We start from the raw sequence: 24,032 nt of genomic DNA, 5'->3' as shown, positions 1-24,032 counted from the left end.
TGATGTTTAGAAGAAAGCAGTAAATAATATACAAGAACTTTTCAGGCAAGATTTTTATAGGTGACACTCATATATTTTCTGGGGAAATTGCCAAGAAAGGTTTAAATTCCAAAAAGCAGAATTCGATTTTCACACTTCGAAACCAGAAACAAGCAGATGGTACTCAACCTTCAAGACCTGCTTCATCAGTAAGGACCAGCAACATGACTTCCCATCAACTGAGTAGCACAAACAAATTAGTCATTTATGTAAGCCTACAACACAACACCAATTGTTGTACACAACATCAATACAAAGAAACCAAAGTGTTCACTGCTGAAAGAGACCTTAGTTACATGCATGAAAATACTTGATAAAGTCAAGTCGTAGTTACTCCTCCTTTTTAATTCAGATGGACATATGTTTTCCCTGTTTCAACACTGTTTTGTGTCTCCACTGCAACAGACACCACCATCTTAATTGAAGCGATTTTATCCACAATTTAAGATGGCACTTCTTTACAGAAACAAATACTTCATAATCAACTGCATACAACTAAACTAAAACTTAGCTGACAAACAAATTGTTCAACTTTGCTGAATAATGCGTAGGAGTGATTTGGATTTTTTGGGAGGTGGTGTTGTTTGGTTTTGGGTTTTTGTTTGTTTGTTTTATTTTGCTTCCTAGACACCAAAAGCACATGATTTGTAAAAAACCTCAAAATTCCTGTTCTGACTTAAGTTGAATCTAGTGTCACTGTCATGTTCTTTGTCACTTCATCTAGCATCAAACAACTGCTAACTTGGTTGCTTATGAAAGCAGACAGTATACAGCATATATAGAAACTGTATTAACTGTGAGGATCCATGCACAAACTACTACTGGAATGGCCAACAACCGTAATTTTCAAACCTGCCTTACTGCAAATTCTCTTGTTCCCTCAACCTCTAAACTATGTTGAGTACCATGGAAGGAATGAAGTTCTGAACCAATCCACAAAAATCATGTCAAATTCACCAAATTGTTAATACTCCCAATGACTCAAAGACCACTAAAATTATTAGCTGCATATTCTGAACATTGGAGAGTTCTATGTAGACATCCACTTGTTAATGTGGACGTCTCTGGCTTAATGACTCCAAATGGAAGATCTGCTGCAACTAAGACCGGACATATAAGCCTTTGTCTCAATCCAAAACCACAGCTCTGCTTTAGCATCTATCACTTCATCTTGTGATGAGGTTTTATACTAATCCAGGAGAAGCTGCAATAAAAACATTATTACAGTATCAAAGGTGCAAAACACACCTATATCAAATCACTGAGTGAGCAACTTTAATTGGATGGAGTAACCTAAACCAGTTCTCACTAATGCATTACAAGGTAATGTATGCTGCCGTTGATATGCATGTACTGTGCTAACTACAGGCAATGTTTGGTTTTAACTGTCTTATATCCTGTTGCCTGCCAGAACCTATCATCATCATCACATTTGCAATACATCTGTCTAAGCTAGCTCTCATATGGAGCTTTCACAGATTAATTTGCAAACACAAACATCAAAAATTGGCTAAAAAGTTTATCAACTAACAACCAAGTACATTTCCCCTTAAACCTGTGTACCCTAAGACTAAAAAGCCCACAATAGAAAAATGCCCCTAAAAGAAAGTGGACATTTCTTTCCTTCCAGCACAACACTCAAAAAGAGTCAAAGCTTGACAAAACACTACATGCTACAATTAAAATACTCTTGCATGGAAAGAGAAGAGTCATGAGAAATCAAAATCACATATTTATGCAGATTCATTACAGAGACAACTCTTTAAAATGCTCTGGGGCAAGGTCCAGTCTGTGTCATTAAAAGTCACTGAGCCATAAAAAGAAGTTCAAATGGATGTGATATGGTGTTTACTCACTGAGCTGTTCTTCTTGATGAGGCAAAATATGTTGCTAAGGATACGGGCACACATTATGAGGTCCTTCTGTTCTTGTAAATGCATGTGGAGATGATGCAAAACTACTGGAAGAAGAATGCATCGAGAATCTGGAAAAAATTAAATATTTTATGAGTAGGAGCCTCTCATATAATCACTAAATTTTAATACAGACATAAAATGCGCCTTTGGTCCAAAACAGTACTTCTGATGAGCAGAAGCTTTTGCTTGCTTTAACCAACATTTTTGATAAGTATAAGCTTTTACTTCATAATCATAATATCCTAAAGCAAATGTCTGAAGAATAAACAATATGCTGAAAGTCATGGATGGAGAAAAACACCACTGTGTGGAACATACTATATATAACAGAAATTTTCTAGTTTTTATCGAACTGTCATGCAAAAAAAAGCAGCACAGTAACGCTTCTATTCAAAACAATGTGAAATTATGCTCTAGTATTCCTGCCATGTGACAGGACCCATTTACAAGCCCAGGTCACAACAGACTTCATCTGGAACTTATGTTATTCTACAGATGAGTTCTATTTTACAGAGAAGCAGTACTTTCAGAATTTTCACTTTTCCAGATTCCTCACTCCTACTGAGTATGAGCAATTTAGACTACTGGTGACTACATAAAATGATTTGCTTTTCCACTATCTCATTTTCTAAACACAGCTCTTTGGTGCTATTTTCAGTCTTGAATTCTCTGAAAATTATGCAAGAATGTCATTAACATGCTACTTTTTCCTGCTTCTTTTTCTTACAATTAAAGACAATATTAAATGGGAAGAACCCTAATACCTACACTTGTGACAACACTTTAAATACCTATTTAGAACTTGATAAATGAAAAGGGTGTTACCTGTTTTCATTTTGTTGTTGTTTTTAGATCTTTTCCATAACTGAGAATTTATATTTTCATAGAAATGTATTTGAATAATTTCCTCTATTGAAATGTTAATGATGATGATGATTATATACTTCATTATATAAATATATTTGTCTACAGAGTTTCTTTGTTCATTACTGCAATTATATCCTAAAAACTGAGTTATCTTGCTGGAAAATTACCCCTTCAAAATAATTTTGCCAACCAGGCATTGTTTGTAGATTACTCTTTCTATAAACACTTTTTTCCCCCTCAACTATTTCCCCTATTTTTTAATATGAGGGAGAAAAAGATAGATTTATTACGAGATTTTGTTTCATACTTCTTTTACTCACTGAAATAAAGCACTAATCTTGTTATGTTCTATTATTGTCTTCTTTTCATTGTCTAGTCATCTGTATAATACAAGACAGGGAAATGGCCAATGTGCCGACCCATGGTTAGGAAATGCCACCTTCTGATCCCCAGTCCTAAATCTGCTTATTGATTCCTGCTGGATGAAAAAACAGAGCTAATGCCTTCAGCTGAAGCAATAAAGCAGGACTCTCCATTCCTATCAAAAAGACTTCAACCTCTAGGTTACAGGAGATAACTCCTCTTCCCTGCTTTCTGTTAAGCCTAACATGTATTGAATTCTCGACTATCTGTAATCCATCACTGAGAGACAAGATGAAGGGTTCACTGTGTAAATCAGCCTGTGTTTCTCTGGTTGGGGTACTTTCCTAGCAGGCAGGCCATAGGAAGCTGAATCCAGGCTTACAGAGCACTGAATCTGGTCTTCCATTCCCAGGCAAATGTTAAATCACTACTGAACTCCACAGTTATCACAGAGCAGTTATAGTAGCTCTGTCACGCATTACTGGTATAAGCATTATTGTTTGGGCCATAAATCTTCTGAGGACAGCAGGTCCTCTCTTGCAGCTACAACTCAAATCCCTCAGCCCAGAAGGTGAGAAGAAACCAGGAGCAGCCCTGTGCCAAGGTGTTCTTTCTTGGTTAACTCTAGGCAGCTTCCTGATGAGCCCACAGAGCATTTGGTGCCTTACCTGAGGTGCCCAGTACTCTGTGCACTGCTTACATATAAGTACAGCATCATGAATTCCATTTTGAAGACCAGAGAATCTACATGATTCTCTGGCTATTTACACTTGACTTGTAAATAGCCAGCTCTTACACATGATGTGGCCTGAAGCATCTCAGGCAAAACCGAGCATCCTCATTCAACTGTTTCAAATATCCCGTTTTTGCAAAACTTCATAAAATGATCAGAAACTTTGCTTTACCAAGACCAAATGGATTAGTAAAAAGCACCTTACAATGACTTGCAACTATACATAGGAGGCAAAACTGCCAGTTACTGAAACGACCACCACATATAACAGCTTTAGATATATTCCTTAAAAGCCCAGAATCTAAATACCCCTCTGTCTTGATCTGTTTAGGTGGAGAGATGTAGTGGTATCACAGAAGAGGAGAGCTGGCTCATTCACCACTGAGGCAAACCAAGGACCAGGTGAGAAAGTTTGGAGAACACAGTATACAACATTTGTCTCAGGTTACTCTTTTTCTTAATAATTGTCAGCTGCAATGTCAGCCCCTGGATATAGAAAAATTAATGAGCTCAAGGAATGGTACAATAATAAGAACTCCTAGTCATCAGTCACTGTCCTAATTTTTCTTCTGTGCAGGAAGTTAAATTAGCTGACTGTTTAAAATGCTAATACTTGCCCTTTACAAATATTATACAGAAAGAAAAGGAAAAAAATCACAACACAGAGCTTTTCAAATACACGTTTAGTATAATTAGAAAGAGGGTAATCTTAGACTCTGGGCAATCCTTGAGACTTTCCTGTGCAACATTAATATTTAATATTTAATGCAGTACAACTTTCCTCCTCATTTTCCAGATAGTGGTAAAACATCTGAAGAGACATACATCACTTTCTTTACTCTATTGTATTTTAAAGATTACTTTCAGAAAGATGATATTCATTTCAACTACTGTATCTGAACAGATGGTCAAAACTTCAGCCTGCTTGGAAAAAAACATTAGTGTAATTGAACATTTCAAACAAACATCATTCTCCTTGAACAGTAAGAAACAAGGAAGTTGCTCTTGGTTTTGATAGTTTTACTTGGATCTTTCCAATTTATGCTCCCTTGTTTGGATGAAAGAATGGTAGGAGAAGAAAATGCTTAAGCCAACAAAACAGTTGTCACTGCAATTTCAAAACCAAACATATATGTCTATTCTGTGACTCTACGGACATGTCACTGCTCTCAGAACAGCGAGTTTCAAAACTTGTAGCAAGGAACTATCTTCAGTTGTAAGAAAAAAATTGCCTGTAATGAAGAAGGAAAACACAGGCACAGCTCATAAAGTCCTCCCCTGGCTTAAAAATAAGCCACAGATAAGAAGTATAATCCATATTTCTGCTCTCCATACAGAGGTTCTAAGAAAGGCTGAATTTTTGTATTCAACATACATCCATCTATCCTCCCACAGGTGCGTATAGAAGCACAAACAACTCCAAAGAAGTACCCTCCTCATTTTCAGATGTTTGAATAAATAGTTATTCCTATGTTTTATCTACTTCCAGTGTGTTAGCTAGCACTGCAGCTTGCAGTATTCACCATCTTCATCTGGGAGACAGAAATCAATTATTTTATCAGCACCCAGCCTCAACTCCACACTAGGATGTACAGTTTACTCTCCACATTAGCACAGTCTAGTGCAATATTTATTTTCCCAAGAGGATTTTAAAAGGACTTCCTTAAATACCTCCAGGGACTGTGACTCCACCATCTCCCTGGGTAACCCATTCCAATGCCCAATCACTCCTGTGAAAAACTTCCTAATGTCCAACCTAAATCTACCCTGGTGCAGCTTAAGACTGTGCCCTCTTGTCCTGTCACTAGTTGCCCGGGAGAAGAGACTGACCCCCATCTCGCTCCAATCTCCTTTCAGGTAGTTGTAGAGAGTGATAAAGTCCCCCCTGAGCCTCCTCTACTCCCAGCTAAACAAGCCCAGCCCCCTCAGCTGCTCCTCATAGGACTTGTGCTCCAGACCCTCCCAACCTTCCAAGAAAGTCGCCAGGAGTACCTCACATGGCATTAAGTAACTCTAATTACATTCATATATTTGGATTGTCTGGTTAGGCTGACCTAACTGAGAATGGGAGGAAAATGGCCATGACACTACCTGGTCCCTAAGTACTTTGTAAGACGAAAAACATAAGCTAGAGCATTCTTAATATTGCTCCATGAATATGTCAGTGTATCAAAGGTCTGATTAGTCAGCTGTAGGCAGAGCTAACTAACTATTCTGGAAGGAGTTACCGTGGGAGTTTAACAAGTGTAAGCTGTTATTCCAGCCAGAATGAAGCGAAGTATCCAGGATGCAGTACTTCTTACCCATTTCTTTGAGCTCATACTTATAAAGTAGAACCACTGAAAGCATTTTAAAAAAATATGCTCAAAGAACTCTTCCTTTATTTTTCAGCATCTCAAAGTATTTATGTGTATCCTGGTAGTTTTTGCAGGGCTTTCATCATTGCAATGTGTTTATCTTGAATGCTTTAGATGGCAAGAGTTACCACTTCTACTAAATTCCATCAGCCAATACCCAAACAGCTCTCAGGGCTATTGGTGAGTAAATAAACACTTACTATAATTCTTAAAATATCTTCTATTTTAATTATTTTGTTTCAAAGTTACTTAATCTCAAATTTAATACTTGGTTATTCTATGAGTTTCATTTAGAATGCAAACAAAGAATATCATGCTAATTACCATTCAGCAGTTTTTCTTCTGCACAGCAAATAACTATGTTGTTGGTGCACCAAGCATCACTTGCATTTGCACAAGCATTTTTATACTACATTAAGAAACAGAGGATCTAATGTGTGGAACTAGCAAGAGTTACACAAATAAGACCTAATGGATAAGTGAAAACCTGTTTGATGAACTGTCCACAAATGAACAGCCCCCCAAAGAAAAAAAAAAAAAGGACAAAAATAATTTTAGCAAAGCTTTTTCCTTATAATTACTTAAAAAGCATAAGGTAAACTTTTTTCACAGACATATTTCTAGCAGTAGATCAAAAAAACCTATATTTTAAGACTCTGCCTCTGAAAAACAAACCACTAAATTAAAACAACTGTATTCCTGTAAATGAGCAGCTTCTACAGAGCAGTACTTCAAGAACTGTTCCTTAGGAACACTTATTTCCTTCAGCACCTGTTGGCCCATGTACAGAGCACACAGTTTGAGTTCCTTATCTGCAGGCAGCTCAGGATAACCTTACCTGGGTTAGTGTACAGATGACTTTCTACAGTTTTCCCAATACTCTGCAGTTTAACAGCTTGAAGGGACTCATCCCCATGCATGACTGTTGGTAAGCTGCCCAGAGCATCGTGAACCAAATTTGCCACTTCTCTTACATCAAAGAGCTTCAAAAGTTCAGAGTACACCGATGGGAATGAGCTGAGAAACACAGCCTAGAGGAACAGGGTAAAAATGGACAGTCAGATATTGCAGCATAGTTTTGACATTTATAGAATTTAAATAACTATAGAAAATAAAGTAACTGCAGAAAAACACCTGGTTTTATATTTCAAGGGTAGGTAGTAGCTTTAAAAATGGTCATATTTTCATGAGAAATATCCTCACATTCATTAACGGGCTTATAAGTGTGACTATTTCCCTTAAGCATTACCTAAAAACTGTTACTTTTTCCCAGGACAAAGTGAAAGTAAAATGTTCAACTAAGAAAAAAATATTTACACTTTAAATACACTTATCTCTGTGTGCGACGAAATTTTTAAAAGGATAGCAAAATCTAGCTGATATGATGTAAAAAATATTTGTGTGGAGTTTGCTTTAAGATAAGTAATATAAAAGCCTCCATATCTTCTATTTTTCAAATAATTAACATTTTTATTTTGGAGTGAGACAGCATTGGTAGTCTTGGTTCACTTCAAGAATCCTAAAATTGGATTAGAAATTCATTGATAAATAGAAAAACAAATCACCATCAAAGTAAGAAGGACAATGTCAGAGAAAAAAAGGTAGAACTGACATTCCCTTCTTCCTCTCCAAACCTCTCTGATTGAGAAAAGCTACTTATACCTGGGCCCTTCTTCACACTGGTGGCAGAACAGATGACAAAAGTTAAAAATACTGAAGAATAATTCTAAATGCAGCTGTTTATATTATTTTACTATTGTCTTTTCACTCCAGCTGCTTACACGACAGGAGATGGAAGCATTACCTCTCTACTCTGTTTTCTCTAATTTGCCATTTTCTTGGCAGAACAGTTTTCTACAGAGCTTAGAAATTAATAATTCTTAACAGGACCTTAAACACTTTCGGTTACAGAAATATGGGAAGAGGACAGTACATTTATGAGCTATAGGAGTTGGTAAATCTCTGGCACTTAATGCAGAGAGCTGTCTCCTGTTTGTTTTGCCTCGGTACTTTAGCAGTAGACAATTTTATTAACCTCAACTGAAATAAAGATATCAGCTTATATAGTTCATCAAGACTTAAAAATTTTCTGGCAAGCATGAAAACCCTGATAGTAGTCTTTTATATAGCTCAAATTCTTCAGTGTCAATGTGGTTAGACTAGGATGTAAAATGCCCAAACCAGAGAAATTACTTTATTTGTATCATCGATATAATTATTATAATTCCAAATGAAATATCGCATTTAGGATTATGTATTCCAAGCATATTTAGAAGCCGCTGGTATGAAAATTTCACACTGTAGGATAAAAAGCTGAAAATGCCACTTTGCTCTAGCAAAAACACATTTTCTTTTCTGGACAGGTCTATATATTTTACACTGGATACGGAAAATGCCAATAAGCAAGGCACACTTGAAAACTTACTTGTAGTTGGGATAAAGCACTAGCTCCTTTGCTCTCTTGAGAAAGAAAGAAGCGTACTGACATAAGAAGCTCTTGAATACAGCAGCGAAATTCCTCCTCATTTTGTCCACCAGTAGCAATAGAGAATAACCTTCGAGACTGAACTATGTATTTGAAGATATATTCCTGTGCCTATAAATCCCAAAATAAGAGATAAATCATAAAAATTAAGACACTTCTCTTTAAATAGAACACACACAATGCTTATATAATTCAAATAAAGACAAGGGTCTGAAACAGGACACCACATCACTTAATTTTGGCAAATCTTTCTATTGAAATACTAGCAACATTTCAAAAGCACATACTCAGAGCTGCTCTTCCCTTGCCTTTCATAATCTCTACAAATCAAGGAACGCTATTTTTTAACCAGGTAATACGAAAAAAACCAAAACACCAAACCAACCAAACAACAAAACAACATCCCCACCTACAAAAAAAAAGATTAGATTGCAAATTAAAAATACAGCCCTTCCTTATCAGCAAGGCACCAAAGTTCACAGCAGCATGCTAAAATACAGAAGGGTACCACACTGATATTTTCTTTCCAGCCTGTAGCATCTGTCCCAAATGGGATTATTCTGTTGTATAACTCCGCCTGACGGCATGCTGGGTGCTGTTGATGATACAAGCCAAAGCAACAAGAGCAACCAAACCCACCACCTTTCAGTAGAATTCCCTGGTGTCAGGACTGAACAATTAAGTCAGCACGCATGTCTGCCATTTAGATTCAGTTATGCGATGGATGTTAACACCACCAATGCAATCTATATTTGACTCCTTTGCCTCATACAGTAAGCAACATAGAGCTCCAGAGCCTAGTGGTGGTAAGCTTTAATGATCCAGGTACTGACAAAAGAGAACAATGAAAAAACTCACTGCACTGAAAAAGTCTGCAGCTCCCTAGAATTAGAACTACTATTCCACCATTTATGTAGAATCTGCTTCATTTCCTAAGTTAAACCTGTTGGTACTGTATGAATACATCATTCAAATATATAATTGTCTTCAATGATTCTTATTACCTTTAGGACTTCCTGTATGTGCTCATGAAGCTCCACCTCAGTGACTCGATCAATATGCCACTTGAGTACTTTTATAAGATCTCTAGAATAGCACATCAAAAAGTATTATAACACCAAAGTGGGAAAAGGGTTAATTTTGCACATAGAATCCACACCAATAGCTGTCATATGAGAAACACTGACAAAATAAAAAATATATGACTAGATTTCACTGATCACTATAGGCCCAATATTACATTTAGTTTTCCATCTCCTGAAGGCCACGTAGTAGATCTCTAATGAACCAGCAATAATGCTAGCTGTAATATGCAGTAGAATTATTTTAAACAGAGATACACCATTTTTTTAACATAATGATTGATTCTGCTTAGTTTAGTAATAAGTGTCAGTATTCAAATCAGATAGAAAAAGCACAGACTTCACCTGTATGCAAGTGCTCCTGCAAAATGACTTTCAATGTAAGTGTCCATTACTGGTTTAAAGTGGTGAAACTTGCTGTCCTGCAGCAAATTTATTATGTGAACCTAAATGTGAGAGAAAAAGAAAAAAACCCAAAACCTTTTTTTTTTGTTTTATTTAGTTCTTAAGTAGTGTCAAGCATCATCATAAAATGAAACTTACCAAACAATCAAATACTTTTGATCCATATTTCTGAGAGTTTTCATCTAAAATCCCAAATAAAGTGTCTAGTGTATCTTGAAGAAACTGATGGGAGAGAAGAAGAGACAGTTTGTTATTAAATAGATATTTCTGTGACATGGAAATATGTTATTTCCCTCATATTATCTAAAAGTATAGAAAGGTACATACCTTCACTATTTCTGAACCATCAATTTCTTTTAATTTTGAGAGGCAACCTGCAATTTTGTCTGGGTGGGTTCTCCATTTCAGCAGGTCAAGCATATCTCCTGCAAAAACAAAATGCAAGATTAAAGTTGGAAGCAACGCATTTCAGATTTTAAATTTGACTATTACAGTCCACTCAGCAAAATTTGGCATTATTAGACTAAAGAAAACATCTTCAGATTTGCTGTTATATGATCTTCCCAACAACAAATTTTCATTCCATTCCATAATTGCTCCACCAACAAACATAAGAACATGGTGCTGGGTCCCTAAAATCAGTTGCTTGTGGCAACTGTATCATGCAATTTTGTTCAGATATTTTTCAACTACCATCTTAAGCAAAGAAATTATTTTGCTCTCTCTTATCCCACTGAAGGATGCCTTCTAGAATTGTTCTCTGACAGCTAGAAATAGTCTCCTAATTACTATTTTGAATCTTCCTATGTCCTTTTAGAGAACAAACACAATGTCTCTAAGATCCTGCTTTATTAAAAAGCAACACAATCCTTTCTGGAAAATAAACTATTCTAAGCTAAAAGATAGCCGAGTGTCTTCAAACTTCCTCCAGTTTTAATTCGTTCTCCTTCTCCTTTCTTGACCAAAATGATAACTACATTACAGATAATACTACATCACTGCTTTTTATATCATTAGCAATGATATAAAAATGTTCTAGAGTTTGAGAGCCTTTTAGATATACCATATTGGTGACACAAATGTCTTTCTCCTATTTAATACTGTTCAGCTTCCTGGGTATAGCAGAATCTGCAGGATTCTCCACCAGTGTATGATCCTGATTTTTCTACCATTAGATTCAATCTAATTTCTACTTTTTCTTATTATTTATTTAAATCAAAGTTACCTTGCTTTGCTGTATCATATTTTGATTTTGTCTCTCTCAACTGATGAGACCTTTCCATGATGTATTAGCAGCAAATTGTCTCAGATTTTAGTGAAGTAACTCTCATCCCCAACCCCTTCTACTCCTTTAAATCAGAAATCAATCCCAGAGATTTCTTCAGATCTAGCAGTATTTTCCTTCTGTTCAGGAAGAAAATTCATTCTACTACAGTGCAACCTGCCCATTTCCTTCTAACTTTTATTTGCCAGTTTTAAAACTCTTAATTTAATCTGTATCTTTTCTAATTTCCCATGTGGTGTGTTATCAAACTGCTACATTTCCTCTGCATAATAACTAAAAAAACTTTGAAAAGAAAGATTAAGAAGTTTATTCTGGCATGATACGTCTTTGATAAACTCATCTTACAGCACATTCCAGTTGATTTTTTCATCCATGATTTCTTGTAAATACTTGTATAAAATTCATCAAGGGGTGATGGCCCAGTTAACATATCTGCCCTTCCACCTGTGTTAAATGCAAGTTCTACATTTAATAGTGTTTGAACACGTTACTGCTTTCAGCTTCAGAGATGTACTAAAAAAAACACCTTACTCTAAGATTCTGAATTTCATATTCCATACCATTCAATATCCTAAAATAGTTTTGCAGACTTGACTTGGCTTTTCAGCAATTTCTCCCCCAAACAGACACGTTGGCAGTGGTCCGTCCTTTCAATTTGTATTCAGTAAAAGTTACACATATTTTTGAGTTGTTTAATTAAATAAATCCCGAAGCCCCTTTATATTCAAGTTTACTACTTCCACGTTTCACTAACCAGCTTTTCAGAAATTCCTAATGCCTGGTTGTTTGAAGCAGAAAACCTTAATCACCATCCAACCCTTCCATCAGTTTAAGCTAAACTATAATCTAGTTAATAACTGCCCAGCACTGTCTTAGAAGCATCCAGTGCTTCTGAAGTGTTCTCAGTACTTATCAAACTAAAATGTTAATAGCAAGTTTTCCTCTTGGTTCAGCATTTCTTTGGGTGCTTTCTACCACAGACTGTTTTCACACTCAAGTAATATTTGAGCAAAACCTATCTTTGTGTCACCTCTTTCACGGTTTGCTCCAGGGAAGTTCCTCTCTCCCACAAGAAATGAAGTAATATTTTTGACTTTATTAGCATTAAATAAATCACCCCCTATATTCAAATCTTGCCAGGGGTGTTAATGGCAAACAACCTACATAAGATTCCACAAATATTTTGCTACCTTAATTGCTTTTGATAGGCACAAATTGTTTTGATATATTTATATGTTACTTTTTTTACTTTGCTTCAATGCTGTGCAAGCATGGAAAAAAAGAGATACATGAGTTGTGCTAAGAGTGATGAAGGGTCTCACACGTGCATCAGAGGCACACCTCAAAGATCAAGGACAAATGATAGGTCTTATTATTCTTTCTGGAATTTTTAAGATACAAGAATTACAAATCCAGTGAACTGCATTTGTCTTTTGAATAATTAAATGTACTTCTCCACTTTATTCTGTTTAGGCCTCAGCTCAAGCTGAGCAGCAAGACGAGCTGAAACTGTCAGTTCATAGCAGGAAAAAACATATCTTTACAGGTTTGCTGGAGGAACTTGGTGGAAGATAGCTGACACTCAATATTAGGGATTTGTTGGGGGATTAAAAATAAAGAGAAAGCAAAAGACACTCACTTCAAAGCACTTATTTCAAGAGAAGTGCTAAGGAGAAAAGACATTGCTGAGATAACATTAGTGAATAGCCCAAGAATAAATGACACGAATAGAAAATCCGACATGTGAATCACAAGGGGAACAGATAGCAACGTGTTATCTATTAAGAGAAATGAGAATATAAAATTGTCCCCAGAAATAGGCCCACTAGGAAGACATAGTTTTGGAAAAGGGAAAAAGTCATTGCTGCTGATTAATTTGCTGAAGAAGAAAAATATTTTCAATGCAGTTTCTTAATAATAATCAAGGTCTGTATATTTAAAATAGGCTACACATGACTTACCATTCCTACCAAACAAAACACACCCCTTCTCAAAGTATGCAATTTAAATCCAAAGCACTAGGTTTAATAAAAGGTTTAGAATCATGTGTTTAAAAAGTGGTTGGGAATGTTTTTCCATATAAATCTTGAGACATCAGAAATTGGCTTGTTGTAACACTACTGCATTCCAAGAGGAAAAATCCAAATTCCAGAACTGGCAGTCAGCACGCCTCTTTCCAAAAGGCTGCTTTTGTCATTGCCAACACTCCCTCCAAACTGGGGTCACTCTGGAAAGCTTCCCAGTATTACTTTTGTTTTATTGATTACTGGTTTGGCTTTTTTAAAATGCAGCTAGATGGATTACACCTCTGCCTTGCAACTGCCATGCTGTATGGCATGTTGCTCTGCAGCTCAACAGCTGCTGACCAGGGATGTGCTGATCAGTGCTGAGAAACAAGTGGATGCCAACTTGCTAAAATATTCTGACTTGCTGGAAGAATCCTGAGCCTCTTGCAGGGAGAGATCCCTCCTATATGTCAAAAACTAAATAAAACTAAGTAAGAAAAAACAACTAAGTTGTTTTGACAACTACTCAGTAGAAAAATATGATATTCTCTCTTGCTGTTTTGGGGTTTTTTAGGATAATGAAATATAACAGCCCAGCTAAGAATATAACATATAAAAGCTGGTATACTTTTTTGCTAACATTAACTCATTAACTCTTCATGACCAAAGGGAAAAGCAAAGGAAAACCTAACTGGCTGACAGATTAGATAAGGACGCCTTCTTAGCAATATGCTGACTAATGCAGAGACTCCCCTGGTTAGAAGGTCTCTAGAAATTGTTTGAAAATAATCCTAATTACCCCTCCAAAGTACCAAGGGTAACAAAGTTATGGATCCCAAAAACTAAGAGTCAGTCTCCTTCCCCCACTCCCCATAAATTCCTAATATGCATGACAGCTGATGGCATGTGGGAACAATCAATGAGAGAATGACAGCTGAGTAAAATTTCCCAGCAAGCCAGTAAAGCTGTGGCCTAATTGAGTCACACCCTTTACAAGTCTGGGCTTGGGCTCCTCCCCCACCCCATCGCCAGACAACAGCATAATTTTCAATTAATTTTCAGGCTGGACATTGTTGTTTGTAAACACAGGCGAATCTCTGAGAAGATCAGAAAAATCTCCAAACTTAAAAACAGAGTAAAAAATAATCAGCAATTTTCAAAAATACCAATACAAATGTTTATTTAAAAAATTAAACACATAGATCTTTTAATCCTGTATTTTTTAATACATACGCTACATTCTCTCAGGGATAACTGAAGTAATGCTCACATGACCAAATATCCACATGCTTTGCTCTATGTTAATTTTCTGAGCATGCAATAGACTTTGGCAAATTTTTGTTTAAAAGAATGGGGATTTGGAAACTCACCAAGATGAACTTCCCAAAGAAGATCCTTGGAGAAAATATGAGCCTGTCTATTGAAAATATTTCCACCCTCTGAAGTACTGCTGAAATAATTGTTAACTCTTTCAGAGCTGAAAAGGGGATCAATATTATTCAGATATTCTACACTCTCTTACTCAGAATGTGGTTAAAAAAAGAAAAAGGAGGAAATTTTATGCCCTATGTCACACTTATATTTATATTAAGTACAAAATAACTTCTGCACTGTGAACAAAAATAGTATTATAACCCCAGACAATGGGGTAACTATTTATCAGAGAGAGAAGTTCTGGGCAGCACTTTCAAGCATGTGTAAGAATCAGTAGATTCATGTGATTTCCTAAATCAAGGCCTTTAACTGAAGCAAATTTAGTCTCTGATTCCCTATTAGCAACCTTTGGGAAAATCTTTTATTGGGCAACTGATTATTTTGAAGGTAATTGCTATAACAATACAAAATGGATGTGCACAAGGAAACAAAACATTGTTGCACACAGTTCTATTTTGGACACTTGCTACTAAACAGTAAAAATTAAGATGATTATTTCAATTTAAAAAGCTTCTCTAGTTTTGTTAAACATCTATAATCAATTTGCACACAATTAGCAATTTTATCATCATACACAGAAGAAGGGTAAAGTCACAGATATTCCCACACAAAAGAGAGCTAAGCAAGATCTTAAAACTGTGATAAACATCCTAGAAAAAAATAATATAAAATTGTGGGTATATCAAAGAATGGTCAGAAACATATTACCAAGCAAATACACAATATTTAGAAATTTGTGGAAAACTGTTTCACAAACACTTTTTTGTTTTAGTTACAAACTGTAATTAATATGGCAAGTAAACAAGAACCTTAAGAATTTTATACAGAGCACTGATAAAGAGTGTAAACATATGTATTTCTATCTGCTTCTCCTTATATCCAGCGTGTAAGATTGCTTTAAGTAGTAGTAAATGTGTGTTGGTTTAAAGTAAGAGAAAAAAATGCACCAAAAAAAGCAATATATGTCTAATTAGAAACAAACTGCTACAGCCTAAAGCTGACAAAAAGTATTTCATAAAAACTTTACAACAAACACATTAAGAAGTTTTCTAAAGCAGCTGGGTTTTGACAGTTGATTCCAAAAGTGCTGAATTTGATTCCAATATCATGTTAATCTAAAAAGCATTCTTGAACTACTTAAAAATAGTGGTTTATCATGCTGCACTTGTTTCCTTCTGGATATTAAAAAATTATGAAAAAAAGCAGTTTATAAAATAGATAGAAGCAAGCTTTTTTGAGTACATCCATGATTGCTTGACATGGAAAAGGCTAGTATCACATTCATTTGAACTCATCTTGTTTTAAATAATCAACATATCCTACCATTTTGTGTGAGTTTAGTGGAACAGAGAAAGGATGTAATCCAGAAGGACTCTTTAGTGGTTTTTACTGCTTGGCTGTTGTTTCCTAGGGATATTCCCTTTGAAAAGGGGAGTTTGAGGTAGCGACCAGAGTCCTGAAGGTTTGTGTTTTCTTCACACTGTGAAAACAAACCAGTTAAAACAACTGAATGGCACAAAAAACCCGAATCATTATTATTTCTCTCCCAGAAACTGAAGAATTTTCACCATGCCTGTTGCAAACTTTGGTTTTAGGTCACAGCTTCATATATTGACATTGAAACCTAACAAATTTGCACTGGTTTTGTCAAATAAATAGCTACAAATTTTTGCGTTAAAATCTAAAATTTATCTGTGAGCATATCAAATCCTCTGAATGAAGAGACAGCTCTTAAATGTAGAAACAAAAATTCCACAAAGCTGAAATATCTCTAAAAATTATAACATTGAGTAGATAAATGAGCTTGTCTGATTTTCCAGCTTGAGAAATTCAGTGACAGGGTTCACTTTGTGTGTTTTAATTGAACTTACCTTTGTGAAATCCACTCTAAACACAATGTGATGTAATACTAAGACTTAGGAAAAGCAGTGCACTGAAACACACACCTAGATTCAATTGCAGTTTGTATAGAAGGTTAATATTAAAGAATCAGCAATGGATATTTTAATGATGACAATTATGACTCATCAATACAGACTTTCTCAACTTCACATCTCTGGATATTTAAATTATGTTCCAGAGGAATCATTACAGCTAATCACTGCTAATTCAAATTACCTTGTGTACAATGAGTTCATGGGTGCCATCTGGCAGAGTTCTTCCATTTTCCTGCATCAGGGGCACGAAAGAAAAGCCAAACAACTTCTTCTCACCCTTTTCTTTTGCTGAAATGCGTATATGAATAGCAGCACTTAAAGTTAATAGTATACATTTTAGACCAAGTAAATTTATTTAATATAACATAAGAAAGTATACTTGAAGCTATTTGCAGCTAATCGGATGAAGATTATCTTGAATTTCTGTTCCGATTTTCACATTGTCTTCTGTAATATTTTTTTTTATCTCACTTTAAATCAGAAAGGAGTATTCTGAAATGATTTAGTATTTATTAACAACAAATAATGCAAGCCACAAAATATGAAATCTTAGCAACATATAGACGTTTATCCACCCCTATGAAAGCTGTCTCTCATACCTTGGAATTCAGAATCTGCATCCAGTCATCAATTTTTACCTCAAAATCATCGCTAAAATTTTTCAGAATGTTTAAAAAAATTTGGAATTTTATAAGTAAAAAAAAGCACTACAGAGTAAGTTCATGCAGCTGTCTTTTTCCTGAGGTGTTATAGAAACTCGTGTGCTTACTGCAGCTGTAACGGAGAGGACTAGCAGAAGTCATGAACAGCACTTACTGGAACAGTGCCGGAATTCACAGCGGATGTGAGCTCCTCTGAATTTATCCACAGGAATAGGAAGTTTCAGCAGCTCAGCCCATCTGGGACCATTGTTATGATAAAGCACAAAAGAATGGTACTCGCTGGCTGGTGGCTCTCCAGAGCCAAATGAGATAAAATCCTAATGAATTAAAAATATGATTAAAGATAGATTAGTGCATTGGTAAAATGTCATCAAGGACTGGTCTTTTGAGGAAGACTATTAATATTTACATTCGTATCATAAACGCCAAATGTGGTACAATGTTCAGTATCGTAAAACCCTCAAAAATAGTAGCACTTGCTTGATATTTGCCAATTAAAAAATTTTTAGAAATAGCAAGAATCATTCGCATCAATCAGAATCGAACTGTTCAACGGGGGATTCCTGGGTGATCAGGGAGGCTTAAGCAATAATGTGTTGTGAAGTCCCATGACACCTCAAAGTCTAGCCAGTGTTATGTCCAAGCAAAAAATAAGATTGGAATTGAGACCAGAACAGCCCAGGCTCAAGATCTTCAGTCCTCCAAAATAAGCCTGTAACCCTGCCATTATCAGTGGCATCTCCCACCATTAAAAAATAAATCTGGATTCCGTGATCAGAAAGAAGCAGTGTTCGTTGCCTTTGCAACACCCATGATGGTTTCTCCATAGCAAGGTAGACAAATCAATTTGTCTAATTCCTGACCTGTGGATACCTATTAATTCTATGTAGGAAAGGTGGTGATTTATGCATCAAGGATCCCCAATTTATTAAAATCAGACACAAAATTTAAAATTATTAAAATACATTGTTCTGTGTAACATAAGGAATTGCATTGCTACTAAGAAGAATTATTATGAAATAATTCTCCAAAACTTGATCTTGCTTCAAAATTTTCCAGCATCTTAATGGAATCATTATTTATTTGGTTGGCAATTACAGGCATTTATCTCAACAACAGAATTGATCATAGAAATAAACATTTATAAAGGTTTATAAAGGTTTTAAGCAAAGTGGAAACACTCTGCATACCTAAAGACAGCAGAAGATAAACACGTCCTTTCCAAAGCATTTTTTTACTTTTCAATCATCGCCACAAAAATTACATCTGAAAAAGTGTATAAAAATTAACTACAGTAAGGAAGAACATACAACAATGATACCTTTAATATTTGTCCACTGCTGTCCACCACATGCATTGTCACTTCCACATTTCTGGCCACACTTTTCCCTCCTTTCTCAAATTCTCCTCTTTCTACAGTAATATATAAATCATTCCTCATTTCACCTATCAAAAAAAAAACCAAACAAAACACAAGGTGTCCAAAAGTCATTTCAAATTGCTTACTTCTTGCTTTTAGTACTTAAGTAGATTTTTATCTTATAATCACACCCACAATTTACCAGTATTTTTGTATTTTAGATAATTGGTTTCAGAAACTAAGAAAACCAACATATCTTCATCCCTCTCAAAACCCAAAGATTATCTGCCTTTCTAAACCAATTCTAAGGGCTTTTACTCATCTATGAAGTCTGTTTGGTCTTTACAGTGGCATGTCCAGCTATACTGAAGCTGGTGTCTAGCTCCACCTCATTTAATTCTTCTTTTAATCTAAGGCAATATTAATGTACTTTCTTTCATTTGTAATCATTACAGTTCTCTGTTTAACTGACTATGATTTTTTTCCACCTAACCACAAAAGAAAGTGTATTATTTTGAAAAGGAAAAACCAAGAGGTTGGTGATCTTTCCAATAGAAGAGCAGTCTTCCCAGATTGCGAGCATCCAAACCTGTCTTTGCAACACGAAAGATCAACATATTTTACATTAATAGGGTGTTCCAAAGCTTACTAGCAAAAAGTTAGCTTAGTTAGCTTATTTTTCACTTATTGAAAAGGCTTTTGAGAAATTAAAATCTTCATCAAACTACAAATCCAATACAGGCACTACCTAAGTGCTACATGGTATGTACAAGTTATTAAATACTGCTAGTATATTTGAATTGAAATTCTTTGCACATTCATGCAATATCATGCTAAACATTTTGTCAGAACATAAACAGATCTTATGGATGAGATCAATGGTAATTTTATTTTAATTTCAGCTGACACAAACTGCAAAGTTTATATTTGACAAAAGGAAGAAAGAGTGGTTGCAGGGAGAATAAGACAGGGGGAAAAGCAGTACTGGTTGTGACTGGAGTGCCATGGTAGGGAAGTCCCTTTTCTGTTTGAAGACGCTAAATCTGTTTCTAAAAAGTGTAAACTAATCTAGCTCTGGACAAACATTACCAGAACTACTTTGAAACAATTGGAATTTCTCAGTGAAATGCAGAATAAAGAAGGATGAACAGCATAATAATTAGGAGCATCTCCTAAAATTCCTATTTCTGGATTTGGTAGAAAGAAAAATTAAGAATATATGCTTTCATATAGAGAATGGAAGCTTAGTGAAAAGGGAATATCATCTTTTAACAAAGCAGATTTTCACTCAGCACTGGTGAAAAGAAATCAAGTATGATAGTTTAGTATATTTATAGATGTGCCACTTAGAAGGCAACCATGAGATGGGTATTTGTACTGTTGGTAAAATTAATTAAAAGATACGTAACTTATAAAGAATTAGTGCATCTTTAATTTGCAGCTTCATTTTAATTTGCAAGCAGAATTTGACTTGCTTGAACTTTTCATGGTACTCTCATGTTTCACATTCCTTCCATTTATTTTACTGCATGCAACTCTTCAGTGATTTTTAAGTACCAGAAACAATGATTTTTCTGTAGTCTTCTACTATTTTTATAACATTATTCCATCACTGTGTTCAAAGTAATTAAATGGTTCCTCCAAAGCACAATCCAAACAATAAAAAAATAAAAGAAGAAACTGCTATATTATCAAGCCCTCGAGACCCATGTCCACAAAAAAGGGGTGGAAATCTGCTATTGTATTAGCTTATTATCAGTTACCTTCTGAAACAACTATGGACCAAGGCTGGAACACAGCTAGACAGAATCAACAGAAAAAATACCAGATAGCATTCACTTAAGAGTTTTGTGTGAAGGCATGGATGAAAAAGCTGAATTACCAGTAAGTGTGTGCAACCACTGAATCAATCTCTGGTTCCTGGTGGGAAACAGGTTCAAAATAAACAAAAGGTGGTGGCTATTCAGGTAATGCACGGCAAGACTTTTTAAAAAAAACATAACAAGCAAACCAAAACAACCAAACAACCAAAAAAACCCCACAAAAGCAAAATCAAAGCAAAAACCAAACACAAGCCAAAACCTTTCCAAAGGATGTTGTGAATGTAAGAAATGTATACATGAAAGGAAAGGATGTCGAAATCGTGGAATAAAGATCAACCACAGGGTATGAAACAGGTAATCACAAGCACTCAGGAACTCCCTAGAGTTGTAAATAGCTGGAGGCTGGGAGAGCATCAGGGGATAATTACCATACATGCATATATCCATACGCACTTTTTACTCTTCCTTAGGTGTCTGCTTACAACATTCAGCTAGATGGGCCCTTGATCTGAATCTGTAAAGCTGTTCTTATGCTTATTCAAGTCACAAAATTACCCTTAAAACTACTAGATTCTGTTTATTCCTACATTGCAGTAATATTTGACTATAAAGATTTTAGAAGCTAATACAGTACAGTTACCAAAGAGCTTACAGTTTATTGGGTCCTTGCTTAGCATATGCTTATACTAGGCTTGGTTCTAGTTAGTGCTGGCTGTTGGTCACTTGCAAGTGTTTTACACTCAGAAAAAATGACTACACACAACAATCAAAAAAAAGAAGCTTTGTTATAAAGCTGATTTAGGCAAACAACTTGTAGTTGCAGCAATTTCTCTTTAAAACCTGAACTTGAATTCTACATGCATTTGTGCTACATTCAGTTGTTATTTTCAATTACCAGCATGGATTTATTTCAATTTTCCATGGGGTCATAACTGAATAACCATTTCCACCACAAATTTAATGACCTAGCCCAGATGAAAGTCAGTGAAAACCATAATTTTTCCTTTTTAAACAGAGTAAACTGTACAGGACTTAAATGCAAATGAAAATGACAGTGGAATGGGATGTCCTATCACTGGAAGTGTTCAAAGTCAGATTGGAAATGGCTTTGAGCAACCTTACCTAGTGAAAGATGTTCCTGCCCATGGGGGTGGCAGGGATGATGATTAAAGGCCCCTTCCAACTCAAACCAGTCTATGATTCTACGCAAAAAATAAGAGCATTTTTTAAAAAAGTGACTGGAGCTTCAGAGAAGTTAAGCAGGCTTTTAAAAATAGTGTTTCATTGCATTTTAAGGTTTTTTTAAAAATCCAAACCTGTTCTGTTTTACCTTTTTAATTACCAGAAGAAATCAAACAAGGTGTCTCTTGGAAAAACAGAAGTGTATCTAGGGAAGCTGCTTATTCTTACTTCTGACAATAATGCAATGTGTTGAAAAAGATATTCTGTCCTAATTACAGAAGCGATGCAAAAACCCCAATGCTTTGGCCCTACTTAGTTAGCATCCTGTTATTTCACCTATCTGGCTAATCAAAAGTAGACTGACGAACTCCTACAAGAGTTTCTAATATGAAGTGAAGGCTAAAGCTATATGGAAACTGAAATTCCATAGAACGTAAAAAAAAAGTAAAGCTGCAGTGATGTGGATGATCACACAGTCTGAACTTTCCAATACAGCTCAAGTTTTCAGTGCACATTCTGCAGGGACATTTACTCTGGTATGTGAATTTAATTGTAAGTGAAAGGTGCTGAATTGAAATGTCTGGTTTGCTAAATCAAAATGTGTACAGTACAGCACTGGCAGTACCTGCCTTTTCATATGGTCCTGCCTATACATTGCAGCTTTGAGCTGGTAAACGTATCTTGAAAGCACTTTTCATGGGCTGGTAGAGGAAAAATTCCAAACCCTTCTTGTCCCAGCTGTAGGTGCTAACCAGGTACATTACAGATCAAGGTTTCTGACCTATGAAGTAGCAGAAGCTTCATGACTTCAATCCAACTAGTAATGAATTGTTCGAGGGCTGACTGGGAGTGGGGGACAGAGACCTAATCATTATCATTACATGCAAAAGTCTATTATAAGGAACAGGACGAAAAGCCAATTAAAGTAGAAAAACAGCCACGAGACAGACTGCTGGAGGACACACTTAATGGAGGTCAGCCTTCCCAAACCTGCCAACTATAAATCACAAATTTTAAATAACCAGTAAAGAGAAAAGAGCCAGAAATAATTTCCAAGTTGGATATAACAATGCATGCTCAGGGGTCCTGTTATGTCCACCACACAGTTTCATTACAGGATGGCTCTGTAGACTCCATTTCCTTCATAGGTCGAAGGCCACATCATCACTAGAGGACCTATGTACAAACACTGATCTGCTGCTGCTCACAAGTGGACCCCAGCTATGGGACCTGCATGTAAGCTGCCCCCAGCTCAGAGAGGTTTGAATGCTACCACCGAACCTCAGGTGACAGGAACAACACAGGTGATCACTAGTAAGGAGATGATCAGATCAGTACAAGTGTCAGAAGAATATTTGTATGAATGTATCATTTGTACTTTTATTTTTTTAGAAACACTTGTACCTAACCTCAGCATCAAAGTAATGATCCTTCATCACAAAACTGTTTTTAAACTTACACTGAGGAAGCTGTGAGTTGCAACTGCAACACAAATATTATAGCAAGACTTTTCTCATATTCCAAATACATTTAGAACTGTAGAATCTCTTGTAGCCTATTAATATGGAACAAGGTTTCAAGCTGAAGATAGCTGTCAAAGATCAAAGGTAGCTGTCTGTTAAAAGAAAAGAGTTTAGTTTGTCAGCTAGCCTCAAAAAGCTTTCTAGTGAAATAAATTTCAATTTGATTATTTAGTCGCGTAAAAAAACACAGAATGACTGTATTTGAACAAGCATCTCTGATAGTTATAGCTGTCCTGACAGCAGTCACTAATTTAAAAATAATTACACAGAACTCACTAGGAGCTCTTGTTAGGAACTGCTTTTTTGAAAGCTTTGCTCAGAATTAAAGGTCCTTTAGAACCATGAATTGAAAAAAAGAAAAAAATTATTTTGTTTAGAGAAAGTTCCTGTTCATTTACATCTCAGTAAATGAGATGCAAGCTAATGAGATGCTTTGTTTTATATTCTAAAATGACTTGAGCAGATCTTAAAACAATTTCAGTTGTAGGGACTGAAAATCTCTGGATGTGGCATAGACAAAACGGTATTACCCAAGATGTAAATCTTGTGGATGCAAAACATTTTCAAGAAAAG

General features: G+C 35.7%; 1 protein-coding gene across 6 annotated transcripts in view; it reads right to left on the bottom strand.

Annotated features, from left to right (window-relative positions):
- Nucleotides 1-24,032, bottom strand: part of DOCK4 (dedicator of cytokinesis 4) — a 240,175-nt gene that overhangs the window by 65,356 nt on the left and 150,787 nt on the right. For all 6 annotated transcript variants that reach the window (XM_017817903.1, XM_017817905.1, XM_017817904.1 and 3 more), the window contains 11 exons: nt 18,893-19,017; nt 17,726-17,888; nt 17,091-17,197; nt 16,296-16,452; nt 10,575-10,672; nt 10,386-10,469; nt 10,188-10,288; nt 9,765-9,846; nt 8,701-8,871; nt 7,114-7,306; nt 1,896-2,023 (listed from right to left, as the gene is read on the bottom strand). In XM_017817903.1, the coding sequence (XP_017673392.1) occupies nt 1,896-2,023; nt 7,114-7,306; nt 8,701-8,871; nt 9,765-9,846; nt 10,188-10,288; nt 10,386-10,469; nt 10,575-10,672; nt 16,296-16,452; nt 17,091-17,197; nt 17,726-17,888; nt 18,893-19,017 (1,409 nt within the window). The remainder of the gene's footprint in view (nt 1-1,895; nt 2,024-7,113; nt 7,307-8,700; nt 8,872-9,764; nt 9,847-10,187; nt 10,289-10,385; nt 10,470-10,574; nt 10,673-16,295; nt 16,453-17,090; nt 17,198-17,725; nt 17,889-18,892; nt 19,018-24,032) is intronic.

This window comes from Lepidothrix coronata, unplaced genomic scaffold (genome assembly GCF_001604755.1).
Source record: "Lepidothrix coronata isolate B3197 unplaced genomic scaffold, Lepidothrix_coronata-1.0 Scaffold63, whole genome shotgun sequence".
Lineage (NCBI taxonomy): Eukaryota > Metazoa > Chordata > Aves > Passeriformes > Pipridae > Lepidothrix > Lepidothrix coronata.
Note: the sequence above shows the minus strand (reverse complement) of the source record. Positions and strands in the feature narration are given on the sequence as shown.